The sequence below is a fragment of the Pteropus vampyrus genome, unplaced genomic scaffold (assembly GCF_000151845.1).
Source record: "Pteropus vampyrus isolate Shadow unplaced genomic scaffold, Pvam_2.0 Scaffold67, whole genome shotgun sequence".
NCBI classification, from domain to species: domain Eukaryota; kingdom Metazoa; phylum Chordata; class Mammalia; order Chiroptera; family Pteropodidae; genus Pteropus; species Pteropus vampyrus.
This window is the reverse complement of record NW_011888848.1, coordinates 6508404-6525368: the sequence shown is the minus strand read 5'-3', so window position 1 is coordinate 6525368 and position 16965 is coordinate 6508404. Positions and strand designations below refer to the sequence as shown.

The 16965-nt window shown below is 32.0% G+C and overlaps 1 protein-coding gene across 1 annotated transcript in view; it reads left to right on the top strand.

The window, feature by feature from the left end:
- BANK1 (B cell scaffold protein with ankyrin repeats 1) overlaps positions 1-16965 on the top strand; it is a 285835-nt gene that overhangs the window by 22276 nt on the left and 246594 nt on the right. The window contains 1 exon segment of the mRNA XM_023531394.1: positions 5312-5710. Within this exon segment, the coding sequence (XP_023387162.1) occupies positions 5312-5710 (399 nt within the window).

Here is a 16965-nt window from a genome sequence, read left to right as displayed (position 1 = left end):
ACCATATTGATGGATTCAGTCAGATTCGGTCTTCTGTTTTGCCCTCCTTGGTGTAATTAACTCTTAAAATACATGCCATACATACTTTCCAGACTTATGCTGCTACATATTGGCAAAATCCTATAATAATTTCTATGTATGAAATAGTTTCTCTCAAATAATTTCTTTCAGTTATGGGATCTAACTCTAGGTATTGATCTTAGAGGCAGTCATTGAGGGTATGGATTCTGAGAAAAGTTGACATTACTTGTAAGGCAATTGCCTCAAGTGAAGTTCTTGAAAACTTTTTATTTTTTATTTTGTTTGCTTTAGTTTGTTTGTGTGCTTTTAAAGGAAATACAGGTTGCCTTGGTAAAAAACAAAAAAAAATTGCCAAGACATTTGAAAGTTTAAAGTTCTCAGCCTCACCTCTGCCCTAATCTTTCGCTCTCAAGTCATGTGATTCCATACTTTCCTAAGTGATGGTTTTACCTTAGTTTGAGAATCTTAGTTTGAGTTGGAGGGGTTTTGCCTGCTACTGGAGGTGTAGCTCTTAGTCATATGCATGCTCTCTAGGACAGTCAGAGAAGCCATTCTGCAACCCTCACCCCTAATCTCTGTAATCCCTGTTTGTCATCATATTAACTGAATTTCAGATACTTGATCTCCTAAATCTTTACCCTCCATTGACAATCTGTCCCAAATTATCACTGGTGCAAATCTGAGTCACTATGGTGCTTCTGCATGCCATAAATTGCCAGTGTACTATTTTCCCTTGGCAAGGGGGTTGCTGGTGTTCCCTACAATTATAAGAACGACCTACTTCCAAAATACACCTCATAGAGTCTGTTTCCTGTGGCCACTCTAGTACCTGTATTTATCAGGACTCTGGAAGAAAACATGCCACCATCAAAGATTTTTAACTGAAAAAAATTGAACAAAGAAGTTATTTATTAACTCAAGGAGGGATAGCAAATAGTCAAAGACTAATAGCAAGAATCCTTTACTATGCCTTTGAGGGAATGGGAGGGAAGACGGTTGCTAGAGCTGCGTGAAAACTGGAGTCATAGAAGAGAAGCCATATAAGGGCCATGAAAGAAAGCAGCTACTGCCAAAACTAGAAACAGGGTGAGCGGGGTGAATTCGAGAGCCAGTAAACCACCCTATCGTTTCTTTTTCTCACCTTCTGATGTTCTGATGGTGCTTTCTATTGGAGTGGGCATGAGAGCCTGGGTAATGTAATCCACAGGGGGTGAGTCGGTCTAGAGAGATTACGGAAAATATTCAAGTCCTAAGGAGATCATTCCTGAGTGTGAACTGGAGAAATGAGAAGCACTTGAGAGAGATACCGCTACCATACTTAATTGATTTTTACAATGTTTTTTTATTTGGGGCTAGTCGAATTCTCTGAAATCAGAATTCATCTTAAAATTTGTGGTATATTATGATTTATTTGACCTAGTACTTTTTTCTTAGAGGAATATCAGGCAATGGGCTATCTTGTGGTCAGTGCTGTCTTAGATCCACTAATCTATAGAGTAATGGCAATAAAAGGCAGAAAAGGAGATGGACATTGCAGAAATTGAATACTTAATTCCACAAACTTGAATTAAGCATTTGAAACATATTAAAACCTCAGAGATCTAAAATCCGTATTTGAAAGAAATAACTAAGTTAATTAACACACACACACACACATATATATATATATATATATATATATATATATATATATATATATATACACACAGAGATTTCCTTTGATGAAAACGCTGAGAAATAGACATGAATACAGGTAGTTTATTTAGAGCATGAACTCATGAAGTGCGAGAGAGAAAATGAGGAATGTGAGATAAGAAAGAAAGAAAAGCCAATAATGTGTATAATAAGCAGAATAATGTGATGAACAATTATAATTTAATAGCAGTTATTACTGTCTAGAACAAACTTCAGGATTGTCCCACTGAAGATGATGAAGCTGAGTTATTTACACATTGATTTCCATCCTTCATTGACTGAAAGTTGCTCCCCCCAACCCCGCCCAGCTCTCCATGCACTAAATTCCCAGCAACTTTGAGCTGTGAGGCAAGCACATAGGCCAAGGCAGTGCCCTCGGCTCCCAAGAAAGTCCTCAGGTAGCAAGCAGAGGTTGAAAATGTTATGCCTAACAACTGACCATCAAGCCATAACTGGTGGCTCAGGAAGATGTGAAATGTGCACAGCTCCAATACATGGATATATACAGAAAACACCTAGTACCTTTTGTCACTATGAATAAGTGAAATTAACCAACATTCCTGGAGGAGAAATGTGTATGTATGATTATATCAAGATTAATGTTCACATTTATCACTACCAAGTCCATTATGGCTACAAATCATTTCTTTATAATTTTCTGTTTTCTTCTGCACTTCTGTTACCAGTTAGAAAAATAGAATATTGAAGAGATGAATCATGAAATATTTCTTCATTATGCACAGTCAACATGGGTAAGAGATAAGACCTTATTCAAAAAGAAAAAAAATTTCCATTTGAAGCTGTGAATATGTAACAGGAAGGATTTTGATTTATGATCAGTCTCATTCTTTTGGCAATGTGTAACATAATCTGTTCTCAGTGCAAAAGCAGTTATTGATATCAATTATTGATACAAATTACCTTTAAGTTTAAGAACTTGTTATAGCATTGTTGCAAGATAAATAAGATCATTGTGGAATCTGAAAGAACATTTTATAGCAAATTTATAAAATTAAATGGCTCTATTTTGTTCCTACCATTGTATAATGCTGTCATTTACTTTATGTTGCTAGACTGGATATTTACATTGTAGATATACTTTCAGACCTTAATTGCATCTTCAATAGCAATTTCTCTTCATTTTGATGAAGCTTTTTCAGGAATGACAATTTTGTGTTTTTATGTTTCAGGTTCATCATTTATTGTTTCATTTCACAGCCTATAAAAATTAGCCAAATTTAATAGCAATACTCCTCCTTAAATGAACAGCATAATGATTTACATTTGATGTAGTTCAAGTTTATAAAAGAAAGTACATTGCAAGGCAAGTAGGTTCCTCTTGAGAATTCATAGAAAACTATTGTTGGGTCTGCAGTTCAGATGTTACTCAAGGATGAGCTTGTATTTTCTAGGATAAGGACGAATAAAACCATGGCTATGAAAAGGACTTTTATTAACTTTTATATTTTGACTCAACACAGTTTCATACAAAAGGGTTAGAAGGCAGCAGAAATACCATTTGCTATCTTCATGGCCCTGACAAGTTACCTAACTAATCTGAGGCTTAATGTGATTATCAGTAAAATAAGAACAAGGCCAACTTCATGCAGGTTTATGAATATTAAATAAAGTAATGCATGTTAAGTGCTTAACAACATACTGGGTACATGGAAAGTCTTAGTAAATAATAATTGAGAAAATGAACATTTCAAAGACAAAAATGTTTGAATCTATAGAAAAGGAAGGGATGACATTTAATGATAATCTTCAGGTTTTTGAAAACTGTCAAATAGAGATATTGACTGAGTATAAGTCAAATACAAATTTAAAAGGAAAACGCAATTGCAACATAAGAAAAAAATGGCCATAGCATATTGAGAAAGGCTACCTCATCTAATTTTCTTGAGTAGTTTTGGAAGATAGTTTGTGATTGTCACTAGAATTAATTTCCTATTGTCTTCCTATTGCAGTGTCATATCTAACTATATAATATGAGAGTATTCATTCTGTACTTTAATATACCCTCATGTCTTACTCTATAACCTTATTGATTTAAATTTTAGAGTCAATAAGGAAGTTTTATAAACTCACCATAAATAACAATACCCTTGGAGTGTATCATATAGTCTATTTCCTCTTTTTCCTTGAGAAGAAACCAGATTCCCAGTAAGCTGTCACATACTTTGCATACTTAAGATTAATTTATAGGCTGCTTATTATTGACTAATCTAGCTCTTATCACTACAAAGAATATATTTTGATGTTTTAAATAGTATTATATTGTTCTTTGCTGTTAGAGGTTAAAAGTACAGACTATAGGGTCAGACTGCCTGCATTGGAATCCTAATTCCAAAACCAATTTCATTTTCCCATCTGTAAAGTGGGAATAATATTAGTACCTTAATGGGGTATTTTTGAGAATTAAGTGAATAACATATGTAAAACACTAGGAGTCCTAGTTTATTTTAAGTACTCGATAATTTATTATTAGTTTTATGTTTACCACAGTTATTTTGTAACTATACAAGTTACTCTTGCTAGTCATAAAGAAACTCTTCCTCTACTGTTCATCAAACATGAAAATACTGAATTATAACACTAGGTTTATCTTTGTTCAACAAGTATTTAGAATTCTGTCTGGGTGAGCCACTACATGGGAATAACAACTATACTGATGATTCATACATTGCTGGTATATGATTCCCATATGTTTTCTGCCAGATGTTTGTTTTCTCGTTCTGTATGTAAATATATTTTTAAATTTTTGTTAAATATCTGTTCAAGCGACAGCATTAAGAATTGTATAGGAATCTATGAATTGAAAGAGAAAACTTCTGTCCTTAGAGGTAATATTTATATCGTGAAAAAACCTGGTAGTTTTGGTGACTCATTTTTTCATCAGTACTAGTTCTAGAGAGCGGGAGATAAGTTTAGGATTAGTACTGCCCCACCAGAACCTTTTATTTGTTTCATCAGAATCAACTTTTTAGTTTATGACATGAAATAATATCTGCTTTATTTGTTTTTTTTTCTATTAAATTTATTATTTTAAAAAGTTTTATTTTGTTGGTTTTCTGGACATGAAAATTTCTGTAATCTATCTTTATATACCCATCTTTACCTGGAAGGAAGATCTTAAAGTTCTCTCATGTATATTCTCTCGTTTCTCCTCAGATTAGCCCGATTCATTAGGTAGGTCTTATTTTTTTTAAACCTTCATTTGGTGTGAGAAACAATGGCTCAAAGGAGTTAAATATCATAATCTAGGTAAAATTGTGGTTACTAGGAGAGCCATGCCTGGTAGCCCAGTGCCCCTAACCCACAGAATATTCTTTCCATTCTATCACTAGGCCTTTCACTTCCTAGATTCACATTTGTACAGTGAGTACATTGTAGACTTGCACAAAGCATGAACCATGTTGAATGTGAAGGATTTGTTTAATCTCATGTGATGGGGACAATGTGAATTATATTATTAGTCTCTCATATATGCAAATATATTCTAAGGAGTACATTCAACTTTCTGAGAAATAATATCACCCCTGTTAACATTTAAAATTTAAGAAAATTAATATATTATTTTCTCTTTTTCCAGAAAACCCAAAAGACATCATAATGCTATTTGAAGAAGATGCTGAGGAATGGGCTCTGTACTTGAGGAAAGTTTTTTTACATGTCGTGAAAAGGGAAGCAATCCTGTTGTATCACTTGGAGAATTACTCTCTTCGGGATTTGGAGTTGCTGAGTTTAAATTCCTACACGTGTAAACTTTTGATATTATCAAATAGCCTGCTTAAAGACCTAACTCCAAAGAAATGTCTGTTTCTGGAAAAGATACTTCATTCACCAGAAAGTGTGGTTACCCTGCTGTGTGGGGTGGAGAGTTCAGATCAGCTCTACAAACTATTAAATATCTCCGGAGGCGGATGGGAGATCTCAGCCGAGCAGGGGCCTGAAGACTACATCTCTGTAGTCGAGAGCATCATATTCGGAGGTAGTGTTGCCAAATCTTCTTTATCTGTTTATATGTGTTTTTGTTTATTTTTATAATTAAAAAATCACAAGTTTTTTTTGAACCAATAACTAGTTGATGTTAGAACAAAAGAAAAATGAAACCCAACTTTATTTAACAGTGCATTACCCTTTTCTCAGAATGCATGAAGGTTTTAATTTTCAGCTATATTCCAGTAGAGGCTTATCGGTTGTTCTAAAAATGATTATATATACATTCTTTAGGGCAGCCTATATGAGACCATACTTGGTAGAACAAAAATGGTATGCTATGCTGCCATGTGTCAGTTTTGTTCTGGAAGCAGTTTTCTTATTTAACCGGGGAGGCTTGAGTTAATATTATCTGTATACTGTTGTTACCTCTCAGTAGCAGTCCAAGGTTTGAAGGTCTGAGTTAGAATTATAGAGCTTTTATTGTGTTGATAATTGTGTGATATCTATTACTATGGTATGAAATGCTGTTATTTTTACTAATTTTAAATAACAAATTTAGTTGCAATCACATAGCCATTATGTTAAAGAGCAGAACATAAGGTATCTTTTATTAATTAATAACAGTTCCATGTAATAGTCAAAACTCTTAAACTTACTAACATTAAAGCTCCTCCTTTTCCCAGTTCTCTTCTGCTTCAGGTTTGGTACGGGAGGGGTAATGTCGTCAGCTTCTTCTCTGGTTTTCCCAACCTGCATTTTGACTTTAACTTCCAATGTCTCCACTATGATTTGCCCTCCTACAGGGAAGAAGTGGGGTTCTTATTTTCTGCTGGTCGTATCACATATTAAATGTTGGTTCTTTTCCTTGGAGTATTTTTCCAGGTTCTTTGGTGATCCTCTCATTCACCAATGATGTCCTACCTGCTGTTCTTTAATGAAACAAATGCTTCCTCTCCTTTAAGTATCTAGTTGTGGTGGTTCACCCCATGTAATTCTTACTGTTGCTTTCTGTGGCTCCCTCATATGTCTCTTTTGATCAAAGTCACTCTGAGATGTCTCCTGACTGGCTCTTTCTCTCACTTGGTCTAATCCATCTATAAAACCATTCATTTGCCTTTTGCCCTGACAAACTCTACACATGCAAGCCATTCCCAGTGTAGCGACAGCTATCCTGCCTTCAGCAGCAATACAGTCACAGCCTCTTAGCCATTTCCAAACATAGATCTAGCATGAGTTTTGGTGTTCTATAAATCCAGAGAACATATGTCAATCCCAAATGGTTTGCTGGGAGCCCTTGTCACTATGCTTGAGGATGGTGATATCCCTTAGACTTCCAAATGGGGAAATGGTGAGACTCACAATACATCAACAACTCTCTTTAAAAAAGCCTTCTCCTCTTTTCCAGCATTCCAATCTCTTCAAATTCAATACATTTCAAGCCTTGTTTTAGTTGTTCATTGTTACCTAACAAGTTACCCTAAAATGTAGCAACTTAAAACAACAAACAATGGTTCTATCATAGTTTCCTGGGTTGACGAATCTAGGAATGGCTTAGCTGGAAGATTCTGGATCAGGGTATCTCATGAGGTTGCAGTCAAGCTGTCCAGAGCTACAATCGTTTGCAAGGCTCCAATGTCCATTGGGGGAGGATTTGCTTCAAGCAGGAGCTTACGCTGTCAGCAAGTTTGTTGTCGTTTTTTAAATCATCTCTTCGTTGGGTAAGTCACCACAGATAGATTCCTGAGGAAGAGCTCTTGGAAGAAATGTTTCTAAAATCTTGCATGTTCAAAAGTGTTTGTCTCTTGCCTTATGCTTGAAGTAGTTTGGCTGAGGACCATGTTGTTCTTCATTCTTCTAGCATTGGAGAATTTAGGAAATTCTCATTTGCCTGGCTGACTTAAGGATTCTTCATTTATAATTGAAGCCTAGTGACTTTACTAGACTATTTTTCCTTGTGCTGACTGTTCTGGACTATTTTGCCCAGGGACTTGATTATTTTTTTGTATTTGTTATTTTACCCCCAAGACGTACAAGTCTTATTTTATTGCAGGAACAATTTTTTGACTTATATCTTTAAATATTTGCTCTATCTTATTATTATGGTTTCTTTTTTCAGGGATTCCTTTTATGTGTAGATTGGATTAATTTTATCTGCGATGCACTCAACAATTCCTCTCTAATTCTTTTTGATTCTTTATTAATATCATTTACTTAGTTTGTATTTATCACTTTAATCTTTGCCACCTTCTTAGGCTTTTAGTATTCTCTTTCCCCCTGTATTACTTCCAATTTCTTCTTGATTTTTATGGTGCTTTTATTGTTTTCAATTATATCATTCAGTTGAGCATTGAAAGTTTACAATTTATCTCTTGTTCTTCTCTTGCTAACTTCTCTTGATATCTTGCATTTCTGTACTACAGATTTGCTTCAGAGAGGTGGTTGATAATCATTACATTTTAAAAATTCATAATGAAATGTTTGATCACAATTTTTTACTTCTTTGATGGCAATATATTTTTAGTGTACATTCTCGATATGCCATTGCTTTTCTTTTTTCTCTTTCTCTTATAATATCTTTATATAGATTCTGTGCTGATCCAGTTTTTCTTTTGGACTACTAAACAAAGTAAGTTTTTCTTAGTCTAGCCAATGGAGATACACAATGTGGTTTTTGTTATTTTGTTTTGTTATTTTTTCCCACAATGAGACTTTACTTCTCTGTTTCCACAAGTATAAATTGCTTTCTACAAATACATCTTTTCTGCATAGTTCCTCATTTAGCCTCACTTTCTCTGCTTTTTGGAACTAAACTTCTTCTGCAGATGCCTCTACCTGAAACTGTTGCATCATGTCTACGGTATAATAAGCCATAGCCCCTAACCTTAGAGGGAGGTTTGTTTTTAGCTCTTTTTGAAATCTGTAGTATCTCGATTACTTCTTTAAGGTTTCTTTTCTCTGTTTCTTCCTGCATACTCTTTGCTCAATATTTACTGGTTTTGGAACCATTCCATTGATGTGGAGGTCTAGGATTTCACTATTCTCTATTTTCGATAAATAGGGCATTTGCATAATTGTTTATATGCTTTGGAGTGATTTCCAGGAATAAAAAGGGGAAATATTGACTCTACATTACAATTTTCAAACTGGCAGTCCTCGAGTTTCTTGTTTTCTCTCTCTTTCTCATATCCTCCAAGTAAATTAAGGTCTTTTTCTTTCTTTTTTTGGTTGAAAAGGAAAAATGTTACTATTAGAAATAATGAAAAAATATACAGTAAAATACACATAAAGCACAAGTAATTGTTTGATAAGTTTCTTCACTGAGACAGAGGGGCAGTTTAAATTGGTGGCAAAATTTTGAGTGGTTCTCCAAACCCAGCATTTTTGTTTCTGTGAAGAACTCAAGTTGTTTTGGCCACTTAAATTTGATGTAACTATTATGTAAAAATATTGAAGAAAAACTTTTTGTCATTTTGGTTACTTTGTTTTATAATGAGTACCTTTTGGTGGATATGTCAGTGGTTGTCTTCTGTATCTTTAAATTATATACTTTTTGATATTTGATAGGAAAAAAGATTACACTTTATGGAAAATATAGGATTATTTTGAAGAGATTGTTAGCTTTCGTCTTCCCACATTCAAGTTTTAGACTCTGATTTCTTAGAGTAATTCAGATGCACCTACCAAATAGCAAATATAATAATGTGTGTGGGAAAACATATTCAAAGGTAATAAATTTGTCTGAACTACAAGCATACAATCAGAATGTATATCTTTAAACAATTTGCAAAGCATGCATAAAATAACTTTTATGTATGGGTTGTTTTCCTTCACAAACGCAGTACTAGTTGCTACAGTCTATGCAATAAAAATTTTGTTTGAATAAACAACTTACATGGTGTGCTAAATTATTTCATTTCATATTGCTATTTGTGTTGAATACATAAACGCTAGTTTTCAAAAAATAGGTAAAATAGAACAAAATATGTGGAATTTAATTTTCACTCTTTTTGCTACCACCCCTCTCGTAGAGAAATTATACAAAGAAGAAATGAAACTTATTATTCAGAAACATGAGATGATAAAGAGAATAATAAAAATGCCAGGGAAGTCATAGAAATAATTAAATGTTCTAATATAGTCACATAAGAAAGAAAAATCAGGAAATTTTATGAAACTTAATGAAAGAGAAAGATATTTTATCATTAATCAAAGTTCTAGAGAAAAGTTTTTAATATTAAAAAGGATAAAAAAACAGTACTTCAGATTTAATCTGATATTTTTTTTTGTTTTCGAGTATTTTATTTCCTATTAGGGACTTTAAAAAGCGAAAATTTCTGTCTCCTTAATTTCCAAATTAATAGTAATACAAACCTATACACGTTTTCTGCATTCCTGTGTGCGTCATAACCATTTAGATTATATTTATTCCTTTGTCTTCTATTTCTTTCTTTATTTTGAATCTTTAGCTCATTTTCTCCTCGTTTTTCCAAATATATTGTTTCATACAGCATTGTTTGTATTTAATAGAAATAATCTGATCTCAAATTCATATAAAAACAACTAATATTTCTGAGTGTTACCACTGTGTACTTTGTTGTTTATAAATTCTCTCCTTAAAAATAAAGTTTACCAGTTTCTGTGATCAGGGCACATCTGCTGGATCTCCTTCCTCCTTTGTTCTCTGTTCTTTATTCATATATTCTTTGCCTTTGTACCCTTTCAGACACTCTGGTTTGCTTTCAACAGTTGAATCAACCCTCTCCAAGCTTTATTGTATTTTCATATTTATGTGAAAGTATAACATTTATATTTTATATTTCAGTTTCATATTTTTCTATTTTCTTCATTTTCAAATTGTTGATGTAATTATGATAGGAAGCTGCTAATTCTTTCACAATCTTAACATTTTAATTTTGTTTTCATATTACCAAACCAAGGATTTCAAATGTTTAGCTTCACTAAGCATAAAAGAAGAAGCCTAAAATAAAGAATAGCAAGGTAACAGTATATTTTGGGGAAAACAAAACATCAGAAACAAATGTTAAAGAAGTATTTGTTTTCCTTTCCTTCCATCTGAGCTATTTACTGCTGTAAGAGCTCTGGGTCATGATGAGGTCTTATGGCCTTTCAAATGAAGTCCATCCTTTTTTGCGTGGTCTTTCAGCTCTTTGAAGGTATGGCTCCAGAACAGGTGTCATTTCTGTCTTTAGTGTAGGCACATGCTGTGTACTAAGGGCTGCCTCAGCACCCACTGAACATACAGTCTACCATTTTTGCCTTCATACCATTGTTCTAATGCTGCCCTCTTTATTGGGGTACCCATCAAAATCCTCGTTATCCTTCAAGGTCACCTGAAAAGCTGCTTTCTCAATGAATTCATTTCAGATCTTTTCTTCTTGAAAAATACTTTACTCATCTCTGATTCTATAAAATATTTATTATTGTTTACTCATGACTCTCATTACCTTCTTTGTAATTATTTTTGACAATTCTTTTTCTTCTCTCTATTGCTTTTTCTTTTAAAGAATGTGATGGTGGTAACTTTCTTCCTAAAACATTTCAGCTTTATAAACATTCGAAAAATAACAGAAGAGTACAAAGTGTGTTTTTAAGTGAAGGTTTATAAATGTTTTTTTGATTCAGTTGGGCTTTTCACTTTGTTAATGATGAAAAATTTACTGTGATGTTCTTGTCAAGAATATATAAGCTTAATCTAATCACGAGGGAATATCAGACAAACCTAAACTAAAGGAGATTCCACAAAATGTTTTTTGTACTCTTCAGAAATATTAAGGTCAAGAAACTAAAGAAAAGGATGTTATTATTCTAGATTAAAGGAATCTAAAGTTATACAAAACTATGTACAATATATATAATCCTGAATTGGATACCAGACTAGGAAATACTTCTTATAGTTAATAATTTTAATAAACAGAAGCTCTTGATATACATATACATATACACACACATACACACATATATCACTATTTTTCTTTTAGTTTACTGTTTATATATCCTGTCTAAGAAATCTTTGTCTTTCTTAGGTCATAAATATATCTTCTAAAATTTGAAACTTTTGACTTTCTCATTAAGTATGACATCCATCTGGAATTAATTCTGTGTGCAATGTGAGTTTGGACTCCAGATTACTTTTTCCATTGTGAATGAACTGTTATTTGAAGGTTTCAGTTGAATATATTTAAGAGTTTTGGAACCATTCAGGTTTCTACTTGAATCATTTTTGTTTTTTTCCTAGGAATTTGCTAATTTCAATTGGTTTCAAATTTATTGTTATAAAATTTTTTACATTTCTTTATTATGTCTGCTGTATATGAAATTTTGTGCTTTTTTATTTCTAAGATCATTTATTTGTGTCTCTGTTTTAATACCAATTAATCTTTCCAGAAATTTATCAATTTAATTAGTCCTTTCGAAGTATAACCTTTGGAATTTAAAAAAAATATTTTCTATAGTATAATTTTCATTTTTATTTATTTTTGTATTACATTTAATACAAATTTAATTCCTTTTATGTCTTTGCATTTTTAAAAAGCATAGGACTTGGATATGTATCTTTTATTCTACCTTTTTACAGTAAACATTTAAGGCTATAATTTCTAAGTACTTCATCTATACTCAAGAAGTTCTTACAACTTTTTTCATTATTATTCAGTTCCACATATTTTCTAATTTCATTTTGATTTCTTCTTTAGAAATATTATAAATAAACCAAAGTGTGAGCTTTTATTTATCTTTTTGTCATTAATTTCTAAGTTTTGTTGTATGGTCAGAGAATATGGTCTATATTATTCAGGCAGTTCGAAATTTATTGAGTTCTACTCAATAAATATTCCATGTGTGCTTGGAAAAAAACCACTTATCTCCATATTTGGTATGTGTTATTATTTAGGGCCATTAGGTCAAGCTTGTTATGTATATGGTATATCTTTTTACATTCTTTTATTTGGAATTATCATTATGTATTTTCTCTATCTTTATATATTAGGCGTATATTTATAAATGGTATATAGCTAGACTTTAAAAATTCAGTCTTAACATCTTAGTCTTTTAATGTATAATTTAATTAATACTTATTGATTATAATACCTGATGCATATGAATTCAATTCTACCATCTTATTTATTGCTTCTTCTTTTGTTTCTTTTTTTTTTTAATGTTTCTTTTTTCTTTAAATTTTTTTTGCCTCCTTTTGGATTGAGTTCCTCCCCATTCCAGTTGCTTGCAACTTTATACTTTCAGTGATATCCTAGAAATTTTAAAATGTATACTTAACTGAGACATTAAATTACTATCATCAATAATCTTTAATTATTAATCACATTTAATTATCTTTCCTTTCTTCTGAAAAAAATACATATAAAGACCTTTTGTAATGCTTTTATTCTAGTCATCTTTTTCAATTTTACAGGATAATTATTCTATTATTCTATCTTAGGTTTTTCCATGTTTTTGATATTTAGAGAATCAGTATTTAGCTTAAATCACATATTGACAATATTCTTTATATGCCATTCTTTCTTACACCTCAACTCTCTTCCTGAGATCATTTTCTTTTTCCATAAAATATATCTTTAAAAATTCATTTTAATGAGCTCTTTTGGTAATAAACTATATCAGTTTCTATTTGTGCAAAAGTATCATTATTTGCATCATTACTGAGGATAGGTTCACTGGATAATATAAAAGTTCAGTTATTTTCTCTCAGTCCTTGAAAATATTATTCTACTGTCTTCTCATGTCCATGTTGCTGTTGAGAAGTTGGTTATCTGACAACCATTCTTCTGTAGGCAGTTTATTTTTCTCATTAGCAGCTATTAAGATCTTATTATTATATTTGAGTTTCTTCAGTTTTATAATAATGTGTTTAGATATTTATTTTTAAATTTATCCTGTACATAATCATTTGAGCTTCTTAAATCTGAGAGTCCATGTCTTTCCATAATTTGAAAAATGTTCAGCCATTAACCTTCCAATATCTTCTCTCTTCTCTATTTTTCAAATTATCTCTTGGAACTTTGATTTAAATACATGTATGACTTTCTCATTCTCTCTTCATATCATTTAACCACCCTTTCACATCTGCCCTCCTTTTGTCTCTCTTGCTTCATTCTACTTAATTTCTTCAGATTTCTCTTTTGGATAACAGATTCTTTAGCTGTTTGTCATCTGCTTGTGAAAATCTTTATTGAGTCTTTAATTTTAGTTATTACATGCCATTATGTTTTTCATTTCTAAGAGTTCTATTTGGGTGTTTACCAAAGATTGACCCTTTTAATAGTCTTTGATTTCTTCACAGCCTTTTTTCTCTTTGTATTTCTTTTATTATATTAACATTTATTATATATTCTTTTTCTGAAATAGTAATATGTGGATTGCTGGACTGGTTCTATTAGACTTTTTGTTTATTAGGGTTTTTTTTTTAATCTAATTGATGTAATGTGGAACTTCTTCTATAAAAATTCTATAAAGTTGAGACCCAATTTTAATGTATTTTGCTAAAGAAAATATTTAGGATTGTTTCTTCCAAGAACTTGAATTTCCACTTAAGACCACTTTAAACTAAATTTTTAGCTTGCAGTTTTTTGGCAGTTTTTTTTAGGTGGAATTTATCTAGGTCCTAAACCCATGTGAATGCTCTTAGTTTAAGAAATCTCAAGAAGCAATCTTTCTACTTTTCTATTCCACCCAGAGCCAGGACTGAGAAAGATAATTTTTTTTTTTGCAGGTTTGGGTTTCCCCATTTATAAGAAGATTTTTGGTCTGATCTCCTACTTTGCTCATACCCTAGTATTAGGTCCTCTCCAATGAGTATGGGGCTCCTTCAAGCCCAGTATCACTAGAGAAGGGCAGAAAAACTCAGAGCTAATATCAGTTCCAATATGTTCTCTTAACATTATGAATTTGTGCCTATTTATTGTTTTGGTCTCTGATAAATTTTCTTACTTCATCTTTAGTTATTCATGAGTGAAAAATTATTGTTATTAAATTATTATTTATAGTGTTTTAGGTTTGATATAAAGGGATTAACACTTCTGAATCTCTAGTCTGTTATATTTCTGTAAACAGTTTACTAGAAACATGTTTTAATTAAAAAAACTGTTATCAATTATGAGTATAACAAGGACCCTGAACAATTAGAAGTTTCAACTGATTTAAATCTCTTTTCATATATCTTGAGACAGGGTCTCCAGGAGCCTTTGAACCAAGCAACTAAACCTTCCTTTCTCTTTGTTTTACTATCACGTTTCATTTTTCATTGTTAGTATCCACCTCTGAAATAAAACAACCATAAAGCTGAAGTGAGTTGATAGTGTAAAATATGTGGACATTCCAATTTAAGAGGAAACCCATTTTAAAGTGATTCTAAAATGCTGCATATAAAAATTATTTTTAAAAATCCCAGTGAAACTGATAGTTATATTTATATTTATGTGAGGAAGGGATTCCTTAGAAATAGTTAATATTTAATCACTTTTTAAAAATAAACCATCCGGCATTCTTTAACTGAAAAGAGAACAAATTCTTTTAGCAAATAAAACTGTGTTCTATTTTTCCTATCATCTCTCAGTTATCAAAGATACTAAGTAGGCCCATTTCATTGTAGGAAATACATGATTTAATTGATTTTCATGTTTATTAGCATACATAGCACTGCATTAGGTAGTTGAATTCAGAGTCGTGCCCAAGAAAAGACTAATTTTTTCATAGTAGACTTTACAGTATAAGAAAACTTACTGATTTATGTCTATAATAACAGCAGATTAGAAATAAGCATGGTAGGGCACATTAATAAAATTGCAACGTTTGTGTTATAGTTCCTCCATGAATTACCACCATGGGGATATATGTGAAACTGTGGTGTTCTATATTTCCAGTAATAAACCCCCTTGGAAAAGATGTCTGAAAACTGTGCTTTTGTGTGCTGGCTTTTAGTTGGATGTCTTTGGGGGAAAACATGGCATAAAGTCTACTTTTAAAAGTTAAGGTTACTTTTAGTTTTATTGCATGTTCTCTCTTCTAATGCCCTTGCCTCCAATTTATAGTGAGTTGTGAGGGGTTAGGACAGGAGAGGCTATACTATGTTGATAGTATAGCTAAAAAAGAATGTTGCAGATCAATTCATAAACTCTTAGGTTTTAAATAGATTACATAAATAGTAACAATGAAATTTATTACTATTACAACTTTCTTTAAATCTTCCCTTAATTGCAATTGCAGTGAGCAGAAAGTGTAGACCTTACATAGGGTGATTGTTTTCAGCCTTGTAAACATCCTGTCCAGGGAATTTCTGGTCAATTCTATTGTTGCATAATTCTACCAGATTAAAAAGAAAATCTTTGTGTAACTATTGTCTAGTCACATATTTATAGTAATGTCTGTTACTCATACATAGAGAGTGAAAAAAATGACTCTCGGAAGGCTCAATTACTGGCTTTTATTTGTTTAAACTCTTCTATTTTGGAGGTATGTGACAAAATGAACTATTTTGAGGCAAAGGAAATCTATTTCACCGAGAAAATTACATGTAGCTTTGAATGACAATAATTCATGTATAAACATTCTTGTATAAAGAGGCTAGAGAGCTAGCCTGAGCCAGGTGCAATCTGAAGAGTTGTTCTCCCTTCTATAGAGTTTGAGTTTTAAGTGCAAGGCACTGATTTCAAAGCCCTTTCAAATATGGATGAGATATAAACAGGCAAAGTTATGGAGGATTTATATAAGGATTAGTCTGATGGTGTGCTAAACAGATGATGGCTGCAATGACCAGAAGAAAGATATTGAAATGGTATAGGGAGAAATGATGAGGGCCTAAATAAGGAATTAACAGGCAGATGTATACCAGAGGACAATTTAGAAAGATGCTTGAAGGATAAAATAAATAGGTCTTAGGGACAAATTGAATGCACAGATGTTGAACAACCAGAGGAAGGGGAGGATATTTTTCAGGTTTCTGTTTTGGCTCTTTTATTCTGACATGGCTTAAAATATTTTCTCTAAGCTAAAGTTTCAAATCTATAATTCTAGGCTAGCAATTTGTAAACATATTGTTCTCAGTACAACTATATTTTCTTAAAATTTTTCAAGAACCCCAGAAAGCTTTTGTTCATGTTAGTTAAATCTGATTATTTTATAATGTCAGAAATTAAATGTAGAATTTTAAATTTATTAATTCACTTAAAAATAATAAGTCTATCATGATAATATAAATAACACATTTCTATGCAAAAAAGTTATATTTTCAAAAACTGAGATGAAGTAGTGAGAAAAATTAATTGCTTCGCA